Source organism: Patella vulgata, chromosome 3, assembly GCF_932274485.2.
Source record: "Patella vulgata chromosome 3, xgPatVulg1.2, whole genome shotgun sequence".
In the NCBI taxonomy this organism is placed as follows: domain Eukaryota; kingdom Metazoa; phylum Mollusca; class Gastropoda; family Patellidae; genus Patella; species Patella vulgata.
The window spans coordinates 10,624,612-10,643,904 of record NC_065881.2 but is presented as its reverse complement, the minus strand read 5'-3'; the positions used below and the strand labels follow the sequence as shown (position 1 = coordinate 10,643,904).

Genomic DNA, 19,293 nt, shown 5'->3' with positions numbered 1-19,293 from the left:
ATCTTAACTGTCTGTTTTCAGATATCAGAAAGATTCGCAAAGAATATTGAAAATACCGTTGAAGCCCATATGAATGGTAAGTATATGTATATCTTTTTACTATGATGATGGCTATGTAGTAACATAAATATTTGTTACAAAAAGAATTATATTGATCTGAAATATGAACAAAAAAACATAAGACAGTTAAGTTCACAATCTGGTCCCAAGTTCACAAAGCATTCTCAAACTTAAGTTAAGAATTCACTCAACATTCAAAATCACTGTTTATGAGAAATATCTTTGATCCAGAAACACAAAACTCTGCATATAATCTCTTATTGATATATTTGATACATTAAAACAACAAACGTTTTATAAAGGGTATATTTTAGTTAAAATAAGGTGAATAATTTTGAGTAAATTCTTAACTTAAGGCTGATTAAAAAACTGATCCTATTTACCTGTGTGATGTGATGGATTAGCCAGTGGATTAGAACAGTAGGACGTTAAACCCCATTTCATTTCATTTTATCGTGTGGCATGCGGAATTGTGTTCAGAAATTTGCTAGAAAATAAAACAAAGAAAATTGTATTTCCGAATAACCACTTGGAATATTGACGCTGATTGGTTAAGTGAATGAATGACGTTTCAGGGTCAAAAGTCGCTCTTATTCTGACGCAACCTCCCACTGCAGTCTGTTAGATCTTCATGTAGTGAGGGCAATCAAAAACATTAAAAATAAAGCGAAATACATTGAAATGTATTTTAATCAGATTGTTAAATACATAAGTCCAACCTCATGGGTTTTCTCCGGGTCCTCCGGTTTCCTTAAACGGCTAAATTTAAAGACCCCTACACGCAAGCAAATTATTGAAATAGAATTGGACAATTTGTTATTCCTGAAATGTCCTAGTTTGTGTTGAGTGGATGTTAAACCCCATTCCTCTTTATCTCTTTTAAACACATAAAGTCATAAAAAAATTGGATTTTTTTTGTATATTTAACAGAGTCGTTGGAACATTCAAGAAGTTTAGAGAGATTGTTGTTGAACATATATTCTCCATATAGATCATATCTACTGAAATATACGACATTACAAGAGGTCGTCCTAATTAACGATCTAGATAACATTAAACTGGTGTGTAAACTCTTTTATTTCTCTACTAGAAGAATACCTGAGGGCTAAATTGGACCGGGGGCCAAATTTGCACGGGGCCCATATTTTTCCCGGCCAAAAGTCGCCCAGGACCCAATTTGCACAGGGTCCAAATTCGATAAGAAATTCGATGGCCTAAAGCATTCACAGAATCATGGTGGTTAATTTCATACCACATATGTGGGGGTGGATTCCCAGTTTGTACATGACAAGAAATCCAAAATAAATTACTGAAATAAAGTTGACCTAGGTTGTGTCCAGTGGAGGTTAAACTCTCTCTCTCTCTCTCTCTCTCTCTCTCTCTCTCTCTCTCTCTTATTTTGAATGGTTATTGATTTTCAGGATCATGAAGAGGTGATGGATACTGTTCAAATACTGGCTGAATCTGTCAACAAATTATTTACAGCTGCTAAACACGTATGTTTATCTCCTTATATCACCTTATATCACCCAATAACACATTCTACAGTAGATATCGCTTGTGTGATAACTTTCATAATCTATTGAGCGATATCTCCTTTACATGAATTTGATTGGTCAATTTAAAAGGAACTACTTTTTTTTATTTTCAAAGAATAATTCATTTTTTATTAAAAGTAACTTCTTGTTTACTAAAAAGTAACTATTTTAATTACACTGGGTCAATATAACAGACTTGCCATAATGTAATCAAGTTCTGTAAAAGTGAAATCTATAGTTAAGAATTATATTTATTTATTTTTGCGTGTAAGAACGGATTGGGTGATAAATAATATCTCCTACTCTTCTTTTTTGATTTTAAAAAAATGTTGGCACTCGTTGCCTCATTTTTTTTTTTACTTAATCGACTTGTGTTGATATTTTATGACTTTGATATTTTATGACTCGTAGGAGATTCTCTATATATCATGCTATCAAAATAGCATACAGAGCTTACAAAAGCTGGGAGCTGGGGTGGCTTAGTGAGTAAGACATTGGTTTGTTAACCTGGAGTTCCCGTGGTCAATCCCGGTGTTGTCCGAGAAAGTTCATCAGGATTTTCCCATGTCACTCCCCCTTGTTAATGATGCAGGATGGAGGGCCAACGTGGTTCCCACTTGTCAGTGGGGCAAGAGGGAGGGCCTGGCAAGGGACAGATAGTTGTTTGGATGGAACGAAGTACCTAGGTCCCGTGTACGCATTGGTGTACACGTAAAAGAACCCCTAGCAATTTGAATTCGATATAAGAGTAGGCCGTAGCGCCACTGTCTAGGCAAAATTTCCCTCATAGCAGGGAATTGAAACCCCATTTCATTTCATTTATCCGTCTTCATTAGCCCTGTCGGAGCAGAACAGTAGGACGTTAAACCCTATTTCATTTGTGTTTTATGTTTTTTTCATATTTTATTTTATCTGCAGGCAAATGATAGATGCCAGAAGTTGACAAATGGTTTTTGCTATGTTGGACTTCTTGATGCTTATAAAGTAAGATTTACATTAATACATTCAAACTTTAAATAAATGTTCTTTGTAAAGGTTATATTGAATTGTTTAATTTGCTGGATAAAGACATCATTTGGGGGTTGGGTGGTGCGTTTTAAATCATATTGAGTCAAGTGCTGTGGTTTTGAATCTCAGCTTGTACGTGACAAGGAGTAGGGTCGCCTGTCCAACCACATGGGGTTTCTCCGGGTCCTCCGGTTTCCTCCCACTGCTAAAGACCCCTACACACAAGCGAACTATAGAAATAAAAAATTGAACCATGTGTTAGTCCTGAAATGACCTAGTTTGTGTCGAGTGGACGTTAAACCCCATTTCTCTCTCTCTCTCTGGTGCATTTTAGATCGTAAGATCTGGCATTGAGTCAAGTGGCGTCATTTCAATCTCAGACTTGTACATGACAATTAATAGGGTTACTTATCCCACAGATAAAGACTCCTAATTAAACCATATGTTAGTCCCGAAATAACCTGTTTTATGTCGAGTGGACGTTTAACCTTATGTCTTAGATCATAAGGTCTGGCATTGAGTCAAGTGGCGTCGTTTCAATCTCAGACTTGTTCCTGACAATTAATAGGGTTACTTATCCCACAGCTAAAGACTCATAATTAAACCATATCTCAGACTTGTTCCTGACAATTAATAGGGTTACTTATCCCACAGCTAAAGACTCATAATTAAACCATATGTTAGTCTCGAAATAGCCTATTTTATGTCGAGCGGACGTAAAATATTATTTCTCTCGTGCTCTCGAAAGATCTCCAAGTAATAAACATGAATTGTATTCCATGAAATTGTGTACTGTGTTAGTCGTATTAAATTATTTGTGTGATTTATTTCAGACATATTTTGTAAGTTATTGTCGTGAGTTTCGCCGTGTATTAACTAATATCCGAGAGAAATGTGGGATAAATAAAGGAACAGAGGGAGAGGATTGGTCAGATTTTCAACATTCATTACGTCTCATTCAAACTTGTGGTATGTATGATTTTATCAGAGGGGAGAGGTATCCGAGCAGTAGAGTACAAGGGCCTGCCTTAATCACGAAAACTTAAGCTAAAATATCTTAAGGAATCAGCCATTTCATTGGTTGAGGGGAACACCCTATTACAAATTGTAGCTTTGTGCCAATGAAAGGGCAGAATTCTTGAATACTGGCATGTTGACAAGAATGTCGCAGGTTTGAATCATTCGTGCCGTAGTCCTAGAAGATCCCTCGGAATTTTTTCTACTTGGTTCTCACTTTGTCAGTGGTGGCAAATGTTGGACTGACAAGGAAAGTTATCTTAGTCGTAAAACTGGTTAACCAATGTACACATTGTGATTGTTCGGATGAGACATAAAAACAAAATTAATACAGAATAAATTGGCAGTTTGGATTTACAAAGTTGAAATGAGGAATAGATGGAAATACTTCTGTTTATTGCAATAAATATTATATTCCTGGTAATAAATATCGTATTCATGGTAAAAAATATTATATACATGGTAATAAATATTATATTCAAGGTAATAAATATATTCATTGCAATAAATATTATATTCATTGCAATAAATATTATATTCATTGCAATAAATATTATATTCATTGCAATAAATATTATATTCCTGGTAATAAATATTATATTTCTGGTAATAAATATTGTATTCCTGGTAATAAATATTATATTCCTGGTAATAAATATTGTATTCCTGGTAATAAATATCATATTCATGGTAATAAATATTATATTCCTGGTAATAAATATCATATTCATGGTAATAAATATTATATTCATTGTAACAAACATTATACTCATGGTAATAAATATAGTATTCATGGTAATAACTATATTATATTCATTGTGATAAATGTTATATATTGATTGTAATAAATATTATATTTAAGGTGATTTAATATTACATGCTGAGGAATTAGATCAAGAAGTGGTTAGCTCAATATTACATTCTGTTGGTAAACATATTGGTACTGCCTCGCCATCTAGAGATGGAGAGAAAAGGTATTAAGTCTAATAGTTGATATTATTTAAGATGCATTATGTCAAACTTAGATAAAGAGCTGGTCGTTCTTGCTACAATAGTTCAAAAATAGATATTTATAAATGAATATTTTGATAATTTCAGTTAAATTACTTTATTCTGAGCAATGTTAAGAGTGTTTGGAGTACCATTTCTTTGATAAACAAACTATTAAATAGCGATTCTGTTTTAATCCATTCAATTTACGACCATGGTAGTTTTCCTATCTATAAAGTGTTGATAGAGATACACTGTAACCAGGGTATCATTTAATCTTTAAATTGTTGTTTAAAAATACATAAAAGTTGTCTTAAATATCCCATATCACTTAATTTGTAGGCCCACATGTGTCCAGTTTAAAGCTGACCATTTAATTAGGATATCGAGTGTCTAAATTACAAGCCCTTAGTTTCCTAACCCCTGTTAAAAATTCAATTGTTATTCATTAATACCAGTAACCTATTGGGTCGTTCGTTACCTTACCATTTAAACAATGATTTATTTATTTCCGCTAGAAATACCAAGAACAGAAACAGTTTGCAGTTTCAAGCCAGCCTGTTTCTAGAGAAGAAAGAAGATATAGAGGCTCTAGAAACTATGATGATAAAACTTGAAGAAGGTACAAATACTTCATTTCAATAGGCAGTGGTGCAGGACAGAGGGTCTGACAAGGACAGCTATCTAGTCGTTCAGATAGGATGGAAAACCCAGGTCCCAAGTATACATTGGCGTGCACGTAAAAGATCCCTTGGCTGTTGGAATTTGATATAAGAGGCCATAATGCCACAGCCCGGGCAAAATTTCCCTCATAGCACACTGTATGGCGTATGCACGTCTTCATTAACCCAGTCGGAGCAGAACAGTAGGAAGTTAAACCCCATTTCATTTCATTTCATTTCTTAATTTTTCAGGTGACACACCATCTAAACTAATGGAGATCAAAACTGAAATGTGTAAATTAAGTGAAGAGGTGCATAAGTTTGGTTTTGAGATTGTTTTTGCACAGCTGGAGAAATATCTCACAAACATTTCTAACATGGAGGTAATTATATGGATCTCATATAATGATGGTGGACTGTTGGGGTGGGATGGGTCCGGGTTGAGATGGCCTGGTCTAAGGCTATGTAAATGAAATAACTGATGAACTTGAATTATATTACAGGCGAAGCAAAGTGTTTGCTATAGCCCCAAAATATATACAGATCTGAATAATATGCATTATAAATTAAATGTACATACATAACATTAAAGTATATTTAATCCCAGGGAAAACCCCAACCAATGCTCCAAATATGTTAATTGCTACACAAAATGCATGGTGTTTGTTTGCAAATACCTACAGTGCAGTAAAACGAATTGCTACATAAGTTTAGCAAATCTCACTCAAAACAAAATGATACTGAGAAAAAAAATGTTATGCAAATTATCTCTCATTAGAATATATAATTATACTGTTGTCATATTACAGATTTATTCAAATTATCTCTTGTTAAAATATATAATTATACTGTTGTCATGTTACAGATTTGGACATCAAAGAGAGCTGAAGGAGCTTTAACATCGGATTTACCAAGTTTTAGTTTATCACCACAAGAATATATAACAAAGGTATTTATTAATATGATGGCCAATCTGATTAAAACACAGATCCTATTTCATCTCGTTTTTTATAGTTCAAAATTTCATTTTACTTTTCTTTACTACACTAGGATCTGGATGAGTTGTTATATAACCCATGTTCTGGTTGATGTGAAGGATTAGCTAATGAAACGATCTGTATGACCTCTAACGTGACCTTCCATTACAACAGGTCAGATCTTCATGTAGTAGAGGCCATCGAAAGTATAAAAAGACGAAACTAAATATAGATCTGTATTTTAATCAGATTGTATGATGGGGGTTTGATGGCCGAATGTTTACCGTGTGCGCGTTGTACCATAAGGTCTGTCAACTGGTGTGGTTTCGATTCCCCAGTTATACGTAACAAGGAGTAGGGTAGTCTGTCCAGCCTCGTGGGTTTTCTACGGATGTCCAGTTTCCTCTCACTGATAAAGACCGCTACGCGCAAGCGAATTATTGAAATAAACTAGAATCACATGTTAGTCCTAAAATTACCTATTTTGTGTTGAGTGGATGTTAAACCCTCTCTCTCTCTCTCTCTCTCTCTCTCTCTCTCTCTCTCTCTCTCTCTCTCTCTCTTTAAATTAAATATTATGTTATACATAGAATGGAGGTCTGGGTTCGCTCTCTGTGTTGGCCGAGAAAAGTTCCTCTGGATTGTCCACATGGTTTCACCTTGTCAGTAGTGCAGGACAGAAGGCCTGGTAAGGACAGTTTGTAGTTGTTCTGGTGGAGCAAAACAACAGGGTCCCATGTGTACACATTGGCGTGCACGTAAAGGAACTCTTGACATTTGGAATTTGAAATAAGAGTAGGCCTTAGTGTGGCTGTGGACAAAATTTACCACACAGACATTACATGGTGTGTACTTGTCTTCATTGGTGTAGAACAGTAGGACATTAAACCATGAATTTTGAGATTATATTAAATATTTTTGTAACATCAATTTTCAGATTATATTAAATATCTTTAAAACATCAATTTTCAGATTATATTAAATATCTTTAAAACATCAATTTTCAGATTGGTCAGTATTTGATGACGATACCACAACATTTAGAACCGTTTATGTTACATGATAACCCTTCATTAACAACAGCACTAAAATATGGTAAATTACCATACATTGATGACCAGGGTAAGACATTTTAACTTTCATCTTTATTAATAGTGCGGGGGGAGGTGGATGGCCCGTGCGTGCTGTTAGCACATGCACGCTGTATCATAAGGTATGTCATTGAGTCAACTGGCATGGTTTTGATTCCTTGGTTGCACGTGACAAGGAGTAGGGTAGCCTGTCCAGCCTCATGGGATTTCTCCGGGTCCTCTGGTTTCCTCCAACTGCTAAAGACTCCTAGGCGCAAGCAAATTATTGAAATAAAATTAAACCTAGTTGTGTCGAGTGGACATTTAACCCCATCTCTCTCTTTCTCTCTCTCTCTTTCTCTCTCTCTATTAAATATTATGTTATATATAGAAAGGAGAAAAAATAAAATCTGTTTTCTTGTTTTATTATCAGATTTACCAGATCATCTAGCTGATTTATGGTTAGAATCAGTTGCCAAGGGAACAATGCATATTTATTGTGAAGAAATCCTAAAGATTCATATTCTATCAACTCATGCTACAAAACAGTTAATAACAGATATTGGTAAGATTATTTTGTTATATATCTAGAAGTAATGATTTAAAGATGCATTATGTTATGTAAGAGCTAAATCTCACTGAAGACTTAATGGTTTATTAGCATGTAACGTTTACATCAGTATATTCAATTTTATAAAGTTGTCAATGGTGCAGGACGGATGGAATGACAAAATAAGGTCTCATGCATACATTGGCGGGCACGTAAAAGATCCCTTGACAGTTGGAATTCGATATTAGAGTAGGCCATAGAGCCAATGCTCCCGCGAAATTTCCCTCATAGCACACTGTATGGACGTTAAGCCCCATTTCATTTTTCATTATCTATTTTTAAACTATTATAGCAAGAACGACCAACTCTTTATCTAAATCTTACATAATGTATCTTTAAGCCACTGTAATCATATAATACATTGTTATATTTTGTTAAAAATCCCAAATTCAAATGATTGCCTGGGGTTTTTTTATATGTCTGTCCTGAACTTTTCAGAAATATGTAGGGAAATGATTAACTTTTGGAGTTGTTCCACTTTCTAGTGAAACTATGGGGATGCTTGATTGAATGTACCGTAATTCAATTCTCTCAATCCTAAAAATATTGACAATTGAGTGAAAAGGGGCATTTTTGGGTTACACTGCATCATTTGACTGCATAAGAAAATATCTCAACCAACCATGACAGCTGAAACTTATTCGTTTTCTTTAATTACGTCACAATGCTACTCACGCGCTATTGTGACAGGACCGAATTCCATGTCACTCGACTGCAGTTTGGGACATTCTGGACTGCTAATCGAGCATCCTCTAATAGTAAGTGCAAGGGGACTGCACCTCTTATAAGATTGTCAATCCAGAACATCTGGAATGGACAGAACTGAAGAATTCAATTGGAAGTCAGATTCTGACACCGCAGTAAATTAAATTTACGTTATATTTTCAGAATATTTGACGAATGTATTAGATGATTTAGGACTAAGGTCAACAGAGAACATCAGTAATATTATTGTATTGTTACATGCCACTCCTGAAGAATTTACTGATAAAGCTGAAACAATGCCACAAAGATTAACGCATGCTATCAGTGCCATGCGACGTATAGAATTATAGATTTCAATTATAGATGTGGGTTTAATATTTAACAGGGGCCCTCGGACTAACAGGTTTACTTGCACCTCCCATTGCGGTGAAGAATATGTGACATGTTGTAAAACAAAACTAGCTTGATTCACATTTTCAACACCCCACTCATAGATCATTTTTCTCCTCGGATTTAGGTCATTATATTTTTCAATGGATGCAAAGATGAATTGTATTTATTTTTGCGAAACAATATATGTTTTTAAAAAATTTCCAATCAAAGCTGATGGAGCCCCCGACAACTCTGGGCCCCAGGACCATGTACGACAGTTTGAGGCCCAGTCCATCACTGATATTTAATATACTTGTGAAATTAAATTATCTAAGGCAGATCCATAGCTACTGGACGCAATACGAAGCCAAGGACCGGGGTGCCCAAATCAGTATGGGTGACCCATAAAGCCGGGTGACATTGGTTGGGCTGGCCTCGCTAGCTACGGGCCTGTAAGGGAATGCAGTTTAATGGCTGTTCAATACAAACTAGGTTTTTTTGGTTCTAGCATGCTACATAATTATGAGTGGGGATCTTTAGCAATGGGAGGAAACTGAAGGAACTGACTAAAAAACACACAATGTTACAGGATTCCCGCGGTCCTTGAAAATCCTTGAATATCCTTAAATTTAAAACTTCATTTTCAAGGTCTTGAATATTCTTGAATTTCGCGGAAATAGGAAAATATCCTTGAATTTCAGTTGAGATCCTTAATTTTGTTTAAAATGTCTTCAATTCCTTTTAACTATGAGATTTTAACGATAGTTGGTAATGTTTTGGTTATTTTTAAGATGAAAAATTGTAACTTTAGGCTAAAAAATGTCCTTGAAAATCCTTGAATTTGATGTATATTTATCCTTGAAAATCCTTGAATTTGAAGTATATTTATCCTTGAATATCCTTGAAAAAATGTTTGACGAAGCCGCGGGAACCCTGTGTTAGATGAGTGACTCTACTCATTGTCACATATAATCAGTCATTATGAAATATGTAAAGACAGCCCTGGTTAAAGTGGGAAAAAGTACTATTTGTTATTGACTAATATTGTTATGTTTTGTATTTAAACTTATTTTATAATAAAAGGTGAAGAAATATATCAAGACATGTTATTATCTTTTGTATTTGTTTGTGTGGATGCCGACGGCATTGACTCAGCGAGGTAGACGCTGGCTCTGTAAACAAGAGGTCTTAGGTTCTCTCCCAGTTTCGGCTGAGAAAGTTTTTTTTTTTTTTTTTGGCATGGTTTCCCCATGTTAGTTGTGCAGGACGGAGGGCCTGGAATAGAAAAGTGTCTAGTCTTTCAGATGGGAAAAAAAACAATATGTCCACAATGGCATGCACTTAAAAGAGATATACATTTTTTAAAACGCCATTTAAGAATCGTACACAGGGCTGCCGAAAGAATTTTTATGTGGCGAAGTAAGACAAAATTTGCCCCCACCCCCACGGTATGCAAATAAAATAGTGTTTTCTAACTTTATCCCTGCATAGCCAGGGTAGAGCATCAGCAATCTGATCTGGGACTCTGCACTCCGGTTACCACCCACTATAGAGGGCAACCACACATCCTCGATTGAGCCTGAAGAGTTCGAATAAAACAAAACTAGTAGCTTCCCGAGAGAAATCTATCAGTTAGATGACTGTTTAAATACAGATTTGATGCCATCCTTTGATGTTGGCGTACCATTATTTCCAATAATATACGGGCAACTTGCCAATCGTACATTATCTATACTAGATGAAATATTGGACTCGCGTGACTTATTTCATTGAAAAGCATGTGCGGGATAGTGTCTGTATTTTAAGTTGTTTAAAGGGGGGGGGAGGGACAGAATAAAACAGTTGTATTTACTGAAATATATCCTGAATTTCTCCATTTAGTGATGCTGTATTCACTAACAATAAATTAAGTTCTATTTAAAATGTATCCTCATTTACCATTAGTTTTCCAATAAATTGTGCATGTAATTTTAAGTTACTGAATTTTATTGTTATGTGCTTCATTAATAGTAAATTGTGCATGTAATATGAAGTGTGTGCATGTTTAATAGAATATTATTGTCATTTGCTTCATTAATCATAAATTGTGCATGTAATATGAAGTGTGTGCATGTTAATATAATTATACTGCTAAAGAAATAATTACACCTGGTATCGTTAATCATTCCCGTCATCATGTCATTTTATAATCACCACTGAAAATACATCTTTTTATGGCCAAACCAGTTTGATTAACTGTTCTTCGAGAACACCTGTTAAAATTTTCCTTGTTATTTCTTCTGGAAAAAGACATATTTAAAATCAACAGTACTTGGTTCTGCTTTTCTAAAGCTTTTAGTGCCAAATTTTTCAGTTTTGAAATTTTAAACAAAACATCTTTCACTTGATTTAATTTTCTATTTATTTATCAAGTTCACGAAGAACAGAAAATCAAATTAATGTGGCCTAAAGCCCTAAAGGGACAGAATTCATGAATATCCATTTAGCCCCCAAGTTCACAAAGCATTCTTAAACTTAAGTTAAGGTTTTACTCAATATTGTTGACCTTATTTTAACTAAAATATAGCCCTTTATAAAACTTTTATTTTATTATAACAAATACATCAATAAGAAACTATGTGCAAAGTTTTGTGTTTTTGGATCAAAGATATTTCTCATAAACAGTGGTTGAAAGTTGAGTAAATTCTTAACTTAAGTCTAAGAATGCTTTGTGATCTTGGAGCCCATTAATGTAGAGACTGTTATAATATTCTAAATAAGCAGAGTTTAAACAAAACAAAAAAACATAAAGAATCTTGGCTTGTGTGGAAACGATTGCAGAGTTATTAATGCTATTTTACAGGTTGTATATGTGTGTTTTTAAATTGGTTTCTTAGGAAACACTTGTCTGTGATATCACCCTAGGTGGAAATGAAATGAAATAGCCACTTATATAGCAGTTGTATTTTTGCATGCAGTGTCGCTGTGGCTCAGTGAGTAAGGTACAGGATCTCGAACCAGGAGGTCCCGAGTTCAATCCCAGTTTAGGCTGAGATAAATGTCCTCAGGATTTTCCAGCGTGGTTTCCCCTTATCAGGAACACTGTCTAGTTGTATGGATGGGATGTAAAACGAGATCCTGTGTACACGCTGGGTATGCATATAAAAGAACCTTTGACAGTTGGAATTAGAAATAGAGATCTATAGCACCATTGTTAGGGCAAAATTCTCTCATAGCAGACGGTATGGCGGATGCCCGTCTTCATTAGTCCAGTCAGTGCAGAATACTAGGACATTAAACCCTGTTTCATTTCATTTCAATAGCAGTACATATAATTTTGAATTAAATTTTTATTTTTTGCATGTTGTCCCTTTAATTGAGAAATATTTTTTTCTGGAGTAGATGATAGAATAGTAACAGATGTGGTAAAGCTATCTTAGATAAAACAGTCAGTCATTTAAATAAGTATCAGGTATTACCCCTCATTTAATTCAGAATGATGTTGTCATCACCACTGTCTGTTGGTAGGATTGCTGGGGGAGGCAGGGGGGGGGGGGACTTTAGACCATAAGATGTGTCATTGACTCAAGGGACGTGGTTATTTGTCCTCGCTTGTACATGACAATTAGGAGTAGGATCATCTGTCAGGTATTGCCCCTCATTTATTTCAGATTGATGTTGTCATCACCTCTGTCTGTTGGTAGGATGAGTGCGGGGATGGACAAATGTATGCACTTTGGATCATAAGGTCTGTCATTGATTCAAGGCACGTGGTTATGTTTCCCCGCTTGTATATGACAAGGAGTAGGATCATCTGTCCAACCTCGTTTTTCTACACCCCTTGGTTTCCTCCCACTTCTATTGTATAAACACACACAAATTATTGAAAACAAGTTGAACCATATGTTAGTCCCAAAATTACCTAGTTTGTGTCGAGTGGAAATTAAACTCCATTTCTCTCACTCTCTCTGTTGGTAGGATTGTTGACTGGGTCATAATTGATTGAGTTGTCAATTGAAATTGCTGTCGCCAATATTCACTCATCCACAATTCCTTATCTGATCATTGCTTGTCTATAAAATGGCCAATCTGATTGAAATACAGATCTATATTTCGTTCCGTCCTTTTATACTTTCGATGGCCTCTGCTACTTAAAGATCTGACGGGTTGTAGTGAAAGGTTGTGTCAGAGGTCATATGAGCGACTTTTGACCCTATGATATTATTAATCAATCAGCATTGATGTCTCTAGTGGGTTACCCACAGTTCCGTGCACCTCACGTCAAAAACTTGCCGTAACAGATCATTTCATTGCAGCTGGCTAATCCCTATCATCCAGAATGCAGGTTATATAACAACTCTTCCAGATCCTAGTGAAGTAAAGACAAGTAAAACAAAATTTTTAACTATAAAAAACGAAACGAAATAGGACCTGTGTTTTGATCAGATTGTAAAATAGATGAAGATATGAGGCTGATCTCCATATATAGTGTCTGAAACACTTATTTTTTTGTATCATAAGGTCTGTCATTGAGTCAACTGACGTGGTTTAGATTCCCCGGTTGTATGTGACAAGTAGCTAGTAGGGTCGCCTGTCCAACCTCGTGGGTTTTCTCCGGGTCCTCTGGTTTCCTCCCACTGCTAAAAACCCCTACATGCAAGCGAATTATGGAAATAAAATAAAACTTTGTGTTAGTCACAAAATGACATAGTTTGTGTCAAGTGGACGTTAAACCCCATTTCTCTCTTTCTCTATATATATTCTTGTGGTGATAAACTAAAACTTGGTAAATCAGAAATTTTTAACAATAAAAAATGAAACAAAATAGGATCTGTGTTTTAATCAGATTGTAAAATGTCTGAAGATATGAGTCTAATCTCTGGATATAGTGTCTGAAACACTTATTTTTTTGTGCACATTTTTTGCTTGAAAAAAAATCAATTACGACTGTACTGTGTGCCTTATACATTGGTACAGTTAATACAGTAGGTATTTGATTACACATGGTTATATACAGTATACTTCTGTCTGGTTTTAGTTCTAGATAAAATTGGACCTGAGGGAAAAACCAAGAAGATAAGATAATAACTCAATAAATACCAACCTAACAATTGTTTACATAGGTTCTACTGAGTGCTAACTCAATATAATGGATCTCTTTATCTGATAATGTTGTGTGTAGTCTTTAGACTGTGAAAAACAGCAGCAGAAATTGATAATAGGTTACATCTGAATGTAGAAACTGGATTTACAAGCCTTTGGGTCATGGATAACTCAATAACTTGTTAACTTTTTGGATTGTAAAAAAGACAAAAAGCTTTTGATCTTGAATTAAGGTGATGAAAAATACTAGTATACCCACAGGTGCTTGTAACTCTTGATAGGTGCACTTTCAGATGGAGTTGTTATGATTGAACAAGGCATAGAAATAATTAGAGTGGAGTCAGGAATATACAGAAATGAAATAAAATGAAATTTGGTTTACTATACGGTCCTACTGTTCTGCTCCTATGCTGGGCTAATGAAGATGGGCATACGCCATCCAGTGTGCTATGAGGGAAATTTTGCCCGGACAGCGGCACTACGGCCTACTCTTATATCGAATTCCAATTGCCAAGCGATATCTTTTACATGCATGCCAATTGTACATGGAACCTAAGTTTTTCATCTCATCCAAATGACTAGACAGCTGTCCTTGTCAGGCCCTCCGCCCTCGCGTCTCCATTTTTAAATTAAATCATTAAATGGCGATTTTATTTTAATCCATTTACATCAGTGCCATCCGATTGTCTAAAGAGTTGAATACAGACTTGTGCAAATAAATGTCTAAATGATAATTTATATAACATTTGAATCCAAATTAAAAACCTGCTATAGGCAGATTTAGCTTTTCCTTAATGCATCTTTAAAGATCAGACAGGGGGGTTGGATGGCCGAATGGTTAGCATGTGCGCGCTGTATCATAGAGTCTGTCATTGAGTCAACTAGCGGGGTTTCGATTCCCCGGTTGTACGTGACAAGGAGTAGGGTTGTCTGTCCAACCTCAATGGTTTTCTCCAGGTCCTCCGGTTTCCTTCCACTGTTAAAGACCCCTACGCGCAAGCTAATTTTTGAAATAAAATTGAACCATGTGTTAGTCCCGAAATGACCTAGATTGTGTCGAGTGGATGTTAAACCCCATTTCTCTCTCTTAAAGCTCAGACATGAATTATTGACATTTACATCATAGAGAGCATGATAAAATGCAGTATTATGTAATTATTGGATATTTAAAACAAGTTATTTTTGTAAAATTATATTTAGGTTAAGTATATACATTGTACTTATCTTTGACAATAGTGAATATTGACATATTGGAGGTGTTCAATATTTTTATAAAATTATATTTAGGCTAAGTATATACAAGGTACTTATCTTTGACAATGATATATACTATTCAAAAAAAGTAGGGGATATTTGATTTTGGGGGCATAATACTAAAATATGCAAATGACTACGAAAAAAGTCACTATAGAACCTAACAGAAAAAACATTTCCAGTTACATGTGACGCCCAAACGCACCAATAGCTACCGCATGGAATGCAGGTGATGCTTGGGATCATCATGGGGGTCCAACCCAAGATTTGCACGACTCTGACTTTGAATGTTACAGTCATTGTGGCATTGAATTCCAGGGTGGAAACATCAGTTTAATTGTTTTGGTGACCAGAAAACAAATTTTGATATGCGTCGGCTTACCCAAAATGAAAGGTTACGTGCCCTTGGCATGCTACAGATCGGCACAACACAGGCGGTTGTGGCGCGGACGATGAATGTTTCTCAGTCTGTCATAAGCAGGCTATGGTCCAGATACCGTGATACACAATCTGTACAGGACAGACCACGCTCAGGTCGACCAAGGGCAACAACTCAAGCCCAGGATCGATTTATCCGTACCTTGGCCTTGAGAAATCGTGTCATCACAGCAAATCAGATCAGCGCTCGTCTTCAAACAGACACTGGTGTGAGAGTGAGTGGCCAGACGATTCGGAATCGACTGCATAGGGGTCACCTTCGCGCCCGACGTCCTCGCGTGATCCCTTGTTTGAGAGATCATCACATTCAGGCAAGACGTCGTTGGTGTAGGGATCGTCAACACTGGGATAATCGACGCTGGAGCAATGTGATGTTTTCAGATGAGTCAAGGTTCACTGTTGATTTTTTGGACAGACGTAGGAGGGTGTGGAGTCGTCGAAACAAGCGCTTCCAAGACGTTAACGTCATCAGACATGATCGATTTGGGGGTGGTTCTGTTATGGTGTGGGAAGGCATCACTGTTGCTGGAAGAACGGCTTTACATGTTGTTGCAGGGTGAGTTACAGGCCAGTACTACCGGGACAACATCTTGGCAGTCCATGTTGTGCCGTTCGCACGACGTCATGGCCGCCGTTCATCTTCCAGGATGACAACGCAAGATGTCACAGGGCCAGGATCGTTACAGGTTACCTCCAACAACAGAACATCACCACATTACCTTGGCCAGCACTGAGTCCCGACCTCTCCCCCATCGAGCATGTCTGGGACATGCTTGGACAGAGGTTACGTCAACGTCAACAACGTCCTGCCAATGTCCAAGAACTTGCTGCTGCGTTGCAACAGGAATGGGACAATCTGGACCAAAATGACCTTAGACGTCTCATTAGGAGTATGCCACGTCGGATCAATGCTTGTTTGGCAAACAGAGGAGGATTTACCCGTTACTGACTTGGTTGTGATGCTGTGGTAACTTTGCTGTTTGACCCCGGGTATCATTTTACCCTTATAATGGTCAGTCTGTGCCTTACTTAGTCTAACGATCATTTGGAATAAATCGATGAATGTGAACTTCATTTCATTTTGTCATTTGTTTCTTCGTCAGTTTCATTAGGTGACTTTAATAACACTTAAAAATCAAATATCCCCTACTTTTTTTGAATAGTATATATTGACGTATTGAAGGTGTTCAATATTTTTGTGGGGTCATGGTGACTGAGTGGGTAAGACGCTGGCTCGCTAGCCTAGAGGTCGAATGTTCGATCCCTGCATTGGCCGAGAAAGTTCGTCCAGATAAGGACAGCTGTCTAGTCGTTCGGATGGGACAGAAAACTGAGGTCCCGTGTACACATTGGCGTTCACATAAAAGATCCCTTGACAGTTGGAATTCGATATAAGAGTAGGCCATAGTGCCGCTGTCTATGCAAAATTTCCCTTATAGCACACTGTATGGTGTATGCCTGTCTTCATTAGCCCAGTTCGTAGCAGAACAGTAGCTAAGACATTAACATAGGCGTAAGAGCTCAAAGTAATTCAGGGGGGCATAAGAGAAAATTGCCCGAAATCAATACCGTTTTTTCGGGCATACATATCATAAGAGAGCTTCGGGTATATTTTCGGGCATGCAGTGGACAAGAAAAAGACGAGAAAATACTTTTCGGGCAGTGTGGATCTCATAGAAATAAGTTAGTTATATTTTTTCTCTAAACGTTAATAGAAAAAAAAAGGTCATCAAATTTTTCATTGCCCGAAAATAAATTTTTGGGGCCCCCCCTGCCCCCCGGCTTCTACGCCTATGGACATTAAACCCCATTTCATTTCATTTCATTTCAATATTTTTGTAAAATTATATTTAGGCTAAGTATATATATACAAGGTACTTATCTTTGACAATAGTGTATATATTGACATATTGAAGGTGTCCAATATCATAAATGGTGTATAACTGTTATAATACAACTTATCTCACTGTGGCTGAGATCTAGAGCAAATCTGTATATAAGTGTAGGTGAGGTCCATTATAAATTGAAGTGTACAGCTCTATAGTTGATAACAAAACTCTCAACAGTGAAGGTAGATTTTATGGTTGTTGACATCAGTTGTGGCTAGATTTTTTTACTTGTTTCTATTATTATATCGGTTGTAGCAGAACTGTTATTATTACCAGACAGCAGACATGAGTGTGACAGGAAAAGTAGCTATTGTGACAGGTGCAGCAATGGGATTAGGAAAAGCCTTCTGCAAGATCTTGTTGGAAAATGGAGCGAAGGTATGTGGACTTGAATATATTATTATTTACCTGGTTTTATTTTATCAATGAAACATGTTTAATTGTAAATAGTCTATAGTGTGGTGTATGTGTGTGTGTGTTTTTTATTTTTCTGAAATGACCTAGTTTGAGTAAATGGTTTAACCTCTCTCTCTCTCTCTCCCTCTCTCTCTCTCATATTCATCTCTCTCATTCATATTCATCTCTCTCTCACATTCATCCCTCTCCCTCTCTCTCTCTCTCTCTCATATTCATCTCTCTCATATTCATCTCTCTCTCATATTCATCCCTCCCCCTCCCTCTCTCTCTTGGCTGTAAATAGTCCACTGTGTAAAATATTGTTATGATGTGGTTAGAGGCAGAATAAACAGGGAGGGGGGGTGACTTGGCCCCAATTCTACCAAAAATAAATATTTCATTTATTATGTTTTATATATATGTTTGTGTCAAATAAATCAATATCTACCATACTGACATAATAAATCTTATCTTATCTTATCTTACAAATTGCATTTGTGTGTGTCATGGACAATGACCAGAATATGCTCCCTTTCACTTCACTGTTAATGCAAGCGCCACACCGACATTATCATTCTGAGGACCCATGCAAGCTTAATTCAGCCAAGGTGTGGGTGTTTTATAGTGTATGAATGTTGATCTACATCCTGAAGGAAACTAAATAATATGTATGCCAAGTTAGAAATGTGATCGATATATGTTATGCAGTGGGTATTGATCTAACATATATTCAGTGTGTTTTCTCACAGTTTGTCCTTATATAAATAGACTCTATTCATGTATTTGCATTTATTAGAGTGTAAAATCATCCTTTGTTATAATGTATTTGTGATATCTTGGAGAGAGAGAGAGAGAGAGGGGAGAGAGAGAGATTAACCTCCACTCAACACAAACTAGGTCATTTTGGGACTAACACATGGTTCAAATTTATTTCAATAATTCGCTTGCGCATAGGGGTCTTTAGCAGTGGGAGGAAACTGGAGAGAGAGATGGGGTTTAACATGCTCTTTTTAATATGAAAATATTTAAAGTTACAATTTCATATTTTCTAAGAAAGTCAAAACCTAATTATTTCTATGTCTTTTGCTCAATAGGTTGTCAACTCACTATTATACGATCATAGGTGTCATTCTCACACTTAAAACTCATTTACACCAGAAATAATAACACAATTACCTCAAAATTACTTCCCTTGTTTTCTATTCTCCACCATGGAGTAGTTACC

At 36.3% G+C, this 19,293-nt stretch overlaps 1 protein-coding gene across 1 annotated transcript in view; it reads left to right on the top strand.

Annotated features, from left to right (window-relative positions):
• Positions 1 to 17,778: 17,778 nt before the first annotated feature.
• LOC126815347 (15-hydroxyprostaglandin dehydrogenase [NAD(+)]) overlaps positions 17,779 to 19,293 on the top strand; it is a 37,802-nt gene continuing 36,287 nt past the window's right edge. The window contains exon 1 of the mRNA XM_056099699.1: positions 17,779 to 18,050. Coding sequence (XP_055955674.1) covers positions 17,958 to 18,050 — 93 coding nt within the window. The 5' untranslated portion in view covers positions 17,779 to 17,957. The remainder of the gene's footprint in view (positions 18,051 to 19,293) is intronic.